The 11,409-nt window shown below is 38.9% G+C and overlaps 2 protein-coding genes across 2 annotated transcripts; one reads left to right on the top strand and one right to left on the bottom strand.

The window, feature by feature from the left end:
• Positions 1-55: 55 nt before the first annotated feature.
• On the top strand, positions 56-2,550 carry Fuca (alpha-L-fucosidase). Its single transcript, XM_077437161.1, has 6 exons — positions 56-378; positions 623-891; positions 963-1,101; positions 1,199-1,668; positions 1,746-2,257; positions 2,339-2,550. The coding sequence occupies exons 2-6, from the start codon at positions 639-641 to the stop codon at positions 2,447-2,449; spliced, it is 1,485 nt and encodes a 494-aa protein (XP_077293287.1). The 5' UTR covers positions 56-378; positions 623-638; the 3' UTR covers positions 2,450-2,550.
• Positions 2,551-3,132: 582 nt separating this feature from the next.
• Tbc1d8-9 (TBC1 domain family member 8/9) lies at positions 3,133-9,657 on the bottom strand. The gene is made up of 18 exons (XM_077437160.1): positions 9,459-9,657; positions 8,770-8,936; positions 8,519-8,686; positions 8,339-8,435; positions 7,996-8,259; positions 7,666-7,930; positions 7,364-7,578; positions 7,145-7,271; positions 6,787-7,066; positions 6,526-6,719; positions 6,104-6,448; positions 5,843-6,028; positions 5,404-5,595; positions 5,114-5,322; positions 4,878-5,035; positions 4,539-4,784; positions 4,301-4,410; positions 3,133-4,228 (listed from the first exon to the last, which is right to left on the bottom strand). Exons 1-18 carry the CDS (start codon positions 9,500-9,502, stop codon positions 4,052-4,054), a joined length of 3,444 nt encoding a protein of 1,147 aa, XP_077293286.1. The 5' UTR covers positions 9,503-9,657; the 3' UTR covers positions 3,133-4,051.
• Between the last annotated feature and the right edge of the window lie 1,752 nt (positions 9,658-11,409).

Raw genomic sequence — 11,409 nt, 5'->3', positions numbered from 1 at the left:
AATAATAAAAAGTAGCTCAAGTGGCTAATAATACTCAACATTTTATATGTATGGCAAGTACATAGAATAACACGACAAACAAACGATTTTATCTTGTTGCAGATGCCTATCATCCGACTCTTTGCAATAAAGATTCTGTTTAATTAAAAAAAGTAATCATCAATCGACAATACATTGTCCACAAACGATTTTCGATACTATCGAAGTTCATAAATAAACTTTCTATTATAAATCATTTCATTTCATCGATAATGTACATATTTCAACCAGTAAACATATAAATCTTATCATCGAGAAAAACATGTTGACTTTATCACGACCGTTGGGATGATGATTGTTCCATCGGGTCAGTGCTGGTGTGATCTCGCCGTTAGCTGGGTGTGTCCAATTGTCGCTTTATTACTTTTGATTGATATTTTATTTTTAACATACATACATAGCTTTCTACTGTAAGATACATAAATACATACATACTCTGTATATTGAAGTAAACAAATGTAAAACTTATTTTAAATTAGAATTTATAATGCTTTTAAGTATGTATGTATTTACTGTGAGTCAAAGGTTGTATCGTTGTTATGTTAGATTTAGACATATTATACATGTGTATGTTTTTTTACAGAAACGAACACTGCATTATGAAGTTGAAGATTTTTTTTTTGATCATTCCATTTGGAGTGTTGGCTTACAACGATAGTGGTAAAGAAGTGGTCGACTCATATGTGAGACGAGACAATGGTATCTCGGCCAAGTATGATCCCACCTGGGAAAGCTTGGACTCCAGACCTCTACCCGAATGGTACGACGATGTTAAATTCGGCATCTTCGTACACTGGGGAGTGTACGCCGTGCCCGGATTTGGTAGCGAGTGGTTTTGGTCAAACTGGAAAGGTAATATTTGGGGTAAATCGCAATTTAATCGCAATCTAGCCGAGGTTTCACACGGACTCATTTCGTTCTAGGTTTAAACCCGAGTTACGTCAAATTCATGTTTGAAAATTACCCGCCCGGATTCACTTATCAACAATTTGCCCCCGAGTTTAAAGCCCAGTTCTTTAATGCTACTGAATGGGCCGAGATCTTTCACGGATCGGGTGCAAAGTAAGCATTTACAATACAATGTGTTACAGTAACATGCATACATAAAATAAAAGAGAGAAAGTAATAAAAAATAAACGAATGACACGTTTTAATTCAGGTATGTGGTTCTGACGAGTAAACACCACGAAGGATACACGCTGTGGCCGTCGTCTCGAGCCTTCAGCTGGAACGCTATGGATGTGGGTCCTCGCAGAGATCTAGTGAAAGAGCTGTCGAATGCCGTGCGAGCACAGAACGACATGCACTTTGGCGTGTATTATTCGCTGTACGAATGGTATAATCCTATGTACATAGCGGACAAGACGTCCAAATTTCAAAATCAAACGTATGTGGTGGAAAAGATGTTGCCAGAGTTGCACGAGCTCATCAACAAGTATCATCCAGAAGTACTGTGGACAGACGGGGATTGGGAGGCCGAGTATGACTACTTCAAGTCTACTGAATTTTTGGCTTGGTTGTACAACGAGAGTCCCGTTAAGGACACCATTGTCGCCAATGACAGATGGGGTCGCGATATTCCTTGCAATCATGGTGGCTTTTACACCTGCACTGATAGATATAATCCAGGTATGTTCATTTAGACCAGTTCCATAAAAAAACGTTAGTACACACGGTATATTTCAACTTTATGTATGTATGTGTAGGTGTCCTTCAAAATCACAAGTGGGAGAATTGTATGACGATCGATAAAAAGTCTTGGGGATTCAGAAAAAACGCAAAGCTTTCCGATTTCTTGACGGTGCACCAACTGATAACCGAGTTGGTGAGCACCGTCAGTTGTGGAGGTAATTTACTGATGAACGTGGGGCCGACTAAAGATGGCACCATAGCGCCAGTGTTCCAAGATCGTCTGCAGAGTGTGGGCAAATGGTTGGACGTCAACGGAGAAGCGATCTACAAGACGAAACCTTGGATATATCAGAACGATACGGTGAATTCCGACGTGTGGTACACGGCTGCCAAAGCAAAGTTGAGGGACTTGACTTTGACGGGTGGCGTGCGCAGATTAGTCAAAGATCCCAACAGCGAAACGGTGTTCGCTGTAGCTCTCAAGTGGCCCACAGACAATACTTTGCGTTTGGGAGCGCTCGCAAAACGACTGAACAAGCGAAAGACAAATATTGAGATGTTGAACGATCCAGACATACAGTTACAAGTCAGTTCATTTTACAAGTGACTCAACGACCGTTTGTTTGTCAACGACCGTTTGATTCAAATATATCTTTTAATTTTTCAGTGGACTGAAGGAGCGGACGGAGTACAAGTCAAATTTCCAGATATGGCAACGGTCAAATCGCAAGATGCGTGGACGCTGAAAATTACGGATGTCGATTCTAAACACGTATAAATATGTATGAAATAAACCACCAGATGTATAATGTTTTTTGTAAAATATATTTTTTTCTTACACAATAAAATTAGTACTTATATATCTATTTTATAATCACATTTTGTAAATTTATTATGTGTATATTCACACACACACACACACACACATGCAGACATTACAGCATTCGTATCAATTTAAAAATCTTTACAAACGAATGTGTGTGTGACTTTCAAGCGAAATTCAGCAATAAATGTATGTATGCATGTATGTGCATGAATGCTCAAAGCATGCCTTAAATCAAAACACAAAACAGACCCCATTTCGAGATTTGCTCAAGTCATAAAACACATTAGAATGGACCACGCATTCGATTATGCACATAATAAGCGTGTTAGTATTGCACACATGAAAAAATATGTATTATGTTATATATATATATTAATAATTTTGAACGTAGCAATAGAACATTTGTACTAAAAAGTTTACAGGCAATATATTATGTACATTTGCACACTGGTTGGTAAAAATTCGATTGAGAAATTGCGTATTATATCATCTTGGATGATTTTATCATTATGACATACACCTACATATATATAAATATATTACACTTCACCATGGAATGATTAAAATTAAAAAAAAAAAATCAAGCGCTCGTTCTATGTATATTCATACGAATTAACTGAAATAAAATTCGCACACAATTTTTGAAAGCAAGCACATTGCTGTAATTGTATGCACAAGTATGTATATGCAAAATTCATTATTATTACAACTCAGTCTTAAAGGCCAATTGTATTCATACATTAATAGTTCTGTCTAGGTATACATATAGTATACATACAAATCATGTCACATCTCGAATTTAACAGTGAATAAAGTAGCTGGTAGTAGGTTTAAAGAGCGGGAGATTCAGATTCGAGATGAAATTTCATTATCATTCCTACATACATATGTGGTTGATAATGCATTATAGTAAAATACATAATATGCAATTGGAATGATCAACACCGATGAAGGTTCATAAATATGGCAACAATAATGATTGATAATATTACAATCATTGTACATTGTACTACTACTAAGTATATGTATAAACAATCTATAAAATTAATATTACAATATATAATACATTAACTTAAATATTTGAGGGATAATTATTCGAATGACAAATACATAAGTACACAATATTATATTATAATACAAATAATGTGTATATGTTCTAAAAAAATTGAATTAGCATGCAATTTGATTAAAATTAAGGCTATTGAAACCTCGTAGAAATAAATTTTGATCAGAAAACTGAAAATAAAAGAGTTCATGATGCACTATTTAAAAATCAGTTCAAATTGAATCTATGATCCATGAAACGGTTGACTAATACCAATTTCACAACATTTAGTAAATGTATGTAAAAGCTCAAGCTGCAGTGCATCGGATATTTGTATATGATATTATAATAATAATGTAAATACGGTATGTATACTAATAAAATGTAGCACCATCTGATTACAATATTGTGTATATAGGTGTATTATAAAAGTAAACGGAAAGATGACGGACGATACGTAAAAAGAGATACCTAAAGTAGATGGATATGTTGAATAAAATGCAACGCGTCTATGACACAGATTGCAGTCTGCCTTTGGGCCTTACGGTGGCTAAATTTAATGGTTCTTTATTTGAGAAAAACTCGACTATCGACTGTGACGCGAGGACTTCGTCCAGGAATTGATCCAAGGACACAGCCCACTCCAGTGTGGGTGCTCTGAATGGATTTCCGTTGCAGTCCGACATCTGAAATAAATTACAATGATGGATTACAACTAACAAAAACAATATCACAATGTTTCATAAAAATAAAAGTACCGGTGTGAGGGCTTCGGTGTTCGATTCGAGGGCCAAACTATCCACAGACTCTTCTCTACCTAGAGACCACTGGTGTCGTTTCATATCTCCAATTTGTAACAAATGTGTTCCTTTACAGTGAAAATTTATGTTAGTTGTATATAAATATGTTCATATAATATAAGAACGGATGACAATTGTATTTAAGAATTTTTGAAAAAAGTCTAGTTTGAATGACTAAATGGGCCAATCAACTTACCGGCAGTTACAATGCTATCGTACAATTCTTGGTCCAGTGGGTTGGATTGGCTTTGAATTATATCTTGCATCAGTGTCCACAGTTCTATAAAGTGCGGTTTGGGAAGAATCAGAGATTTTTTCGAGACAGTTGCAGAATTGGATGTAGCTTTGGAAGAGAGTCCGGACGACGATGTGTTGGAATCGGAACCGAGTGCTATAGATCGCAAAGACGACATGCTGCGTACTTCCCAACACTCGCTGATTCCTATTGCGAAAGAATACGTACGTCTAAAGATGCCCAAAACATTGCAACTCGATAAATATTATATATGTATATACAGGAAATGGGGAAACTTGCCCGTTTGACTGTTGCCACTTTCGATCGATTGCTCCATGTCAACGTTGTTTTCAGTTCCCGGTATTGCTAGACCAGACATGCTCACCGAGCGTTGAAAAGACGGTCCACCGATAGCATCCAGCAGCGGTGATTCCAACGGAGTTCCCGGAGTTTCAATACTGTGCAATTGAAAAAACACGTGAAATTTGAAATGAATTTCTCCCCACATGAAAGTTACATACATATGCAGATGGTACCTGTCGAAGAAGTCGACGGCGTCTGTCGCCACTTCTTCACCGGTGGGAAGGGTGGATTGCGTTCGAAGTTCGGCGGCGGACAACAAAGGTGGAGCGTGTAAGCAAAACAGGGTACGGAGACGCACCACGGCCGGGGCACGTGAACTTCTACCCAGCCATGCCACCAGAGCCTGTATGTTCACAGTGCCGCATTCGTTCTTATCGGACAACTGAAAATGTCATCACAATCATAACATAACATATCATATGTACAAAGAAAGTAACGAATGTAAAAAGAAAGGAAAAGTTACTCTGAACATGCGAGCTGCAATATTTTCAGCAGAGTGTCCGCGAGTCCAGGGCGACAAAGTGGTGATTAGAGTTTTGAATTGTTCAAAGTCTAACATGTATGCATCGCATGGACTTCCACTAGCACTGTCCACTCTCTCGTATGGTGCCCACTTGGCACAGAGTAGTACTTCGCGGACCACCAGCACTATATCCTACAATTGCATTCTAAATGTACATACATACATACATACATAGATATTTTATACAAAAACAGGTAAACATCAATAAACAATTATGTTTATACAGACAGAGTATCATAACTAAATAAATAAGTGAATGTCAATCTGATCGCTGGCCAAATTCAAGTAACCTAAGGCCCGAGTAATATACAAGTGTAGTATGTTCAATTTAAGTCTGTATGTAATGGATACTATATCATATATACATATATATATTTACCTGCAATTCTTCAGCGGAATAGTATCCATCGTGCAGCATGCATCGGATGGCATTCTTCTCGAGTCCTTTTTCCAACTGGCTGATGACGCGGAGTCTGTGCTTGAGTCTGCGCTCTTCGATCGCTTCGCTACTAATTCCTCCGTAGCGCCTGTACGATTCGTACACCAGTGTTTGCACACGAACGACCTAATTTGCACACAATATGAATAAGTAAATCAAATAAGTAAAAATCTCGCTAAAACAAAAAAAGCAAACTATCACTTTATTGGCAGATCTGGGTTCCGTTGTAACGGCGACTGCTTCGTCATTGTATACACCTTCTAAATAGAGTCCGAGAATCTGCATGGCTTCTCCGTCATCGAGACACTCGATCAACTTGTCCTTGTTCCATTCGAGGACAGTCAAAGCCACCTGGAAGATCACCTTGGCGCCGTCATAAAAGAAGCAATCCATTATGTGAACGGCGCTTTCGTACGGCATTACGCTGATGAATATCGTCAAGAACCACGACAGCGAGATCATTTTCATCATTCCGAGTTGCGACAGTTTAGTGTGCAAGTCTGGAAGGTGTTCTTGAATGAGATCGTCCAGTACTCCTTGATCGATCTACGAGTATAAATAAAAAAAGTAAAAACATGTACTACATTAGTACACTAACGATAATGCGCTTATTGATTACTCACCAACGCTCCGATAACTCTGGTATTGTAGTAATCTGTTAGTAAGGTTTCGCAAATGGTCGTCAAGAGCCAGAACGCTTGCTCTTCCGGACAGTAAATGAGCAACACGGATGTGACGATATTCATAGCTTGACAATAGCCGATTTGTGGGTTGCGCAATGCGTAAGCACAAAGCACTCGACGCAGTGCACATATTCCTACAATCATTCTTTATTGTACAAAATGTACCTTGTAAAATAATTACAAAAAAAAAGAGGTAAATACCGATTTTATTTTGGAAGGCAGGATGTTCTGGTAGCGATCTGTGCAAATCTCTTTCGATTTCATCATTTGCCTGAGTCCGCGATGACAAAGCTTGATCGACCAACTTTTTGTAAAGCCCATGATTTTGAGCTCTTCTTATGACAGAACCGGAAAACACTCCCCACAACTCTCCCCGTAACGCTTCTGGTATGCCGTTTACTACTAAATTGCTACCGGTGACAGTTCGGTACATACTAACGCCCCTCCCCACTTCCATCATATGTTGCTCCCATTGTTTTTCCTGAAATGATACCACACCATGATAGTTATCAAAAAAGAATCATAATAATGTAAGTATAATAGATGGCGAAAAATATACTTTGGATTCCTGCTTCTCTTTAATGGCTGCCGATGTATTAGATTTAAACAACGTCGAAAGTGGTGGTTGAGGACTCCACGTACTGTCTTCCGAATCGGAAACATTGAAAACCTTATTTGGTTTATCTCTGTACGGTGTAAATACGTTAAGCATCAGCATAATTTCGAAAATATACAAAATTATTTATCATACATATGTACATAGATTAAGTTTGCATACTTGGGAAGTTTTGCTAAAAGTTCAGATAATTTCTCAATGACGAAATCTCTGTCTCTCAAATGAGAGAAAAGAAAAACTGTATACTGTGACGTAGTGATTAAAATGGACGCCTTATCGCCGCCGCTCATTTGGCTGGAGTTGCTGTCCGATCCGTCTGCTTTTTCCACCTGATGTAGTGTACAAAGCGGTAATATCAATCTAACGAGATGCGGTACCTGTAATTTCCAATCATTTAAATGCTCTATATAGTAGATAATATATTATTGTACCCAACACACATATCACAAAAAAATCGGGCGTACCTTGCTATCGAAGCAAATGTAGTTTTGCGACAAATAAAGACAACCCCAGTTTTGACTCTTGTCGTACGGGGTCCACAGTTTGCATTCGACGATGCCATCTAATTTTTCAGACTGGGGTAATCGGAATTTACGGGTGAACGCGGCCGAGTGATGGCGAGCGTCCAAGTCCCGTTTCAAAAACGACGGCTGTTTCGGCACATTTTTACTCAATTTACTCAACAAATCTTTGTCTTCGTTGAATCCAGATGCTTTATCGTCGATTAAGCTAAATAAATAATTGATAATTAAAAAGCGAATATACATATATGTATATGTATGTATGTAATGTACCCTTTAATCGCCATGTTAGTGAGCTGTTGCATCAATGCAAACGTTTCCGTGATATGCAAGAACATGGAGAAATTATATTCCTTGTCACGGGTGGCAATTTTGATGGAGTTGGAGGCGAAAAAATTGTTGGTCTTGTCGAGTTCAATGATGTCGGCCCAACGGAGGACGACAGTTGTTTCGCTGCCCAAAATGTACGCGTAAAAGCAAATGTGATTGACAGACAGGTACATCCATCCTTGGCGTGGAATTTTACCTTTCCAATAGCTAAAAGTCAATCAAACCCATTGTACGAACCATATACTACATACATATAATATTACTGACGGAACACTCTAATACGAACCTACAGGAATAATAACTAACTAATTTTTCGTCTCTGGGGATGGAAAACAATTTTTGAAATTTGTGAAATACATTTTTGAACGACGTCGTATCTTCATCTGAAAATTAAAGCGATCAATTCAATTGAAAGTTGGTCAATTCTTCGGTCAGATCGTTGCGATAATGTATATAGATTTTTCACCCTCTGTTATGCTCTCTTGATTTGTGGCAATGACGGACCGAATTTTTCCACACACAAATTTGGTAATTTCATCTTCCGCTTCTATCGAGGGAAGAGTCGGCGAAACGTTACTCAGCAACCAATTCCAATCTCTCGCAATATCTTCTTCGGTCAGCGCACAAGCGATAACTGAAATTGCACAAGGCCAACATCGAATCGATTTTGTTTCGTTTATTTTATATGTACATAAATATTACATGACAAGCGGATACCATAGTATACTTCAGAATTCGGTGTCACGTGTAAAATTCTGAAAGGCGCTGGTTTCGTATCGAACACACTATCCAAAGTTCCGACAAATAGGGACGATAATCCTCTAGTTTTACCGTGTCCCTTTCGTCGCTGCTGTATAAAATATAGGTTGGTCTGGTCCGTTTCCCTGCGAAGCATAACAACAAAGTTGAATCGCAAACTCCACAAAACGGGGGCTAAAAATAGAATCTTTCAAAAGTATAATACGTAGCTTGGGGCAGTGAAAAATCAAATATTCAACATTACCGAGCCTAATCGGTAGTTGGAGATTGGAGAAGTACATATTGAATAAATAAACACGACTCACAAGGCGACGTATGAATGTTTACTGATACATTCATAGATAAACCAAAAATAATATAAACACTTTTTGGAATGAAATAGATGATTTGACACTCGATATATGTGTACTAACGAGAATGAGTACAAGTGCGCAGTATAATTATTGACCACAACGATATGGCAAATTTGAAATTAGATACACGTTCGCACACACACACACACACACACGTATGAATGTTAATGAACACAACAACGTAGAGCACAAGTTGATGTGAAAGAAACATAGTAAGAAGTTTGGAAATGATATTCTCTATATATGTATGTATGTATATAAACATGCATGAGTGAAAAGTGAACGGAATCTGACCAGAGAGCCGAGACGAGGAGGACTTGTTCGGGGCGGACCCACATGTCGCAGCACAACTACGCGACCTTCAGCTTCAGCTTCAGCTTCAGCTACACCGACACAAACAGAAATAGAGACATGGACGAATGCGAATGCGAGTGTGACAGATGACAGCTGAGCGGTGAACAGTCAGTGAGCGGTGACAGCCAGCTTAGAACTCGCCGAGCAACTTTCTGCCAGGAAACTTTCGATCTGTTTTATTCGAACAAGTCTTAAATAATCTTGAAAATATCCTGTTTTCGAGTAGCCTAAAAAGGATGGGTACATCCGAATATCGAGTACTCGAGTACTCGGATTGGAAACTCTAATCCCAATCTAAATATCTTCAACAGTGCTTTCCCAGGAGGGTAGCCTAAATGAGGTTAAATGTTTTTTGATTGCCAAGAGCATGCCTCCACCTTCCTTTTTGGAGCTATTCAAGAAATCTCTGTCCCCGTGGTAAACTACATATTTTTATTTATTTTTATTACAATCAATGTACACTCGTCATTACAGATCGCTCCAATGCGACGAGTGTACGAGAACGGCCAGACAACATATACAGTACGTTCAATAAACATCGTGTCCGAGCCAAAAAACCCACATGGCCGTGTTTTAGGCTCTTACGGGTGCGCACTCCTTTTACGAGGCGCGCTCATCTGTCAAACCAGACGCCCGCCATCCGCCGGCCGAGACGGTATTGGCGTGGCTGGTGGCTGGTCTACCTTGCCTGACCAGTGACCAGTGACCAGTGACCAGCTGCAGCCAGCCAGCCAGTACTCATCCACAGCCCCCGCCATAAAGGGGCACAGGCGAGAGGCGCCGAGAAACTCCCCGGCTCGCCATCTACTCCTTAATAAATCGAGGATAAAACGACTTGACGTGTCTAATTCCCCACGTTCCAGCGTCCCTGTTCAAGCACGTGCTCCAGAGCGAGCTGAACGAGAGACGACGACACACACCCACACAGCCATTGGTCATCCAATACATACACACACACATACAGCTGCTGAAGCTATCGTTCACATCGAATACAATAATTAATCAAGTAAAGAAATAATAATCATAGAGGCATCTATGGATTATTTTTAGATTTTGTGCACAATTATTATTACAATTTTTATACACATAATAAACACGAAATTATAGATTTCAGATTTCTGTGCATATTTTCTTCAAATTATACACACAGATTTTTGTGACAACAGGAAATTATCTATTACCAATTTTCAGGAATCGTTTCAACAATGATCAGATAAAATTGGTAAACTCTGATAGAGAAACGATCGATTTGGAGTCACAAAACCCCCAAATCTAACCAGCAGTTTGGCGAGTCGAACCATCGATCGCAGTGGTGCTAAATATATACGCTACCATTGAGCCAAACTGCTGGCTATGTATATATGTATGTAGGAATGAACGAGCCGAGCCGTATGTGTGGTTGGTCAAACTGCTAGGGATAAAGTATGTGTGTGGTATGCATGGGAGAGACCGGATGCGTGTTGTTATGGTCACTTGTTGGAGAACAGGCCCGACGATATGTTATAATAAATATTTCTGACTGCGAATCTGCGCGTTTCGCTTGGAATCCTTCACATCCGGATCCTATATGTATGTACATATTTACAATCGAATAATTTTTAATTAAATATAGAATCATCGAAATTGGTTTCCGTAAGGCAGATAATGTCAAAATTATTAATAAGTATTTGAAGGTGGATATTATATAAATTTTAGCCTTTAAATAATTCGGACAAGTGTATCGTGAAAATGGTATTATGGGACGTATGGAGTGAAACACCGGATATGTTAAGGCACGACTGTTTAATGTGATGAGTGGAAAGAAAGTCAAGTAGCAACGGACTAACAAGGACGAGTTGGTCCCAACTCGCAGGATGATGATGGAACTCGCAGGATGATGATGTTGAAAATT

The sequence above is a fragment of the Arctopsyche grandis genome, chromosome 8 (assembly GCF_051622035.1).
Source record: "Arctopsyche grandis isolate Sample6627 chromosome 8, ASM5162203v2, whole genome shotgun sequence".
Taxonomy (NCBI): Eukaryota; Metazoa; Arthropoda; class Insecta; order Trichoptera; family Hydropsychidae; genus Arctopsyche; species Arctopsyche grandis.
This window is presented reverse-complemented; position numbering and strand designations above follow the sequence as displayed.

What these genes read in the sequence shown, in the direction of transcription:
- Fuca (XM_077437161.1), top strand. Translation starts at nt 639, where the DNA reads ATGAAGTTGAAGATTTTTTTTTTGATCATTCCATTTGGAGTGTTGGCT. An exon ending in TTTCACGGATCGGGTGCAAA is followed by an intron (nt 1,102 to 1,198) that starts GTAAGCATTTAC and finishes GTTTTAATTCAG; the next exon opens with GTATGTGGTTCTGACGAGTA. An exon ending in CACTGATAGATATAATCCAG is followed by an intron (nt 1,669 to 1,745) that starts GTATGTTCATTT and finishes ATGTATGTGTAG; the next exon opens with GTGTCCTTCAAAATCACAAG.
- Tbc1d8-9 (XM_077437160.1), bottom strand. Translation starts at nt 9,502, where the DNA reads ATGTGGGTCCGCCCCGAACAAGTCCTCCTCGTCTCGGCTCTCTG. An exon ending in AAGAGAAGCAGGAATCCAAA is followed by an intron (nt 7,067 to 7,144) that starts GTATATTTTTCG and finishes GTATCATTTCAG; the next exon opens with GAAAAACAATGGGAGCAACA. An exon ending in TGCCTTCCAAAATAAAATCG is followed by an intron (nt 6,720 to 6,786) that starts GTATTTACCTCT and finishes GAATGATTGTAG; the next exon opens with GAATATGTGCACTGCGTCGA.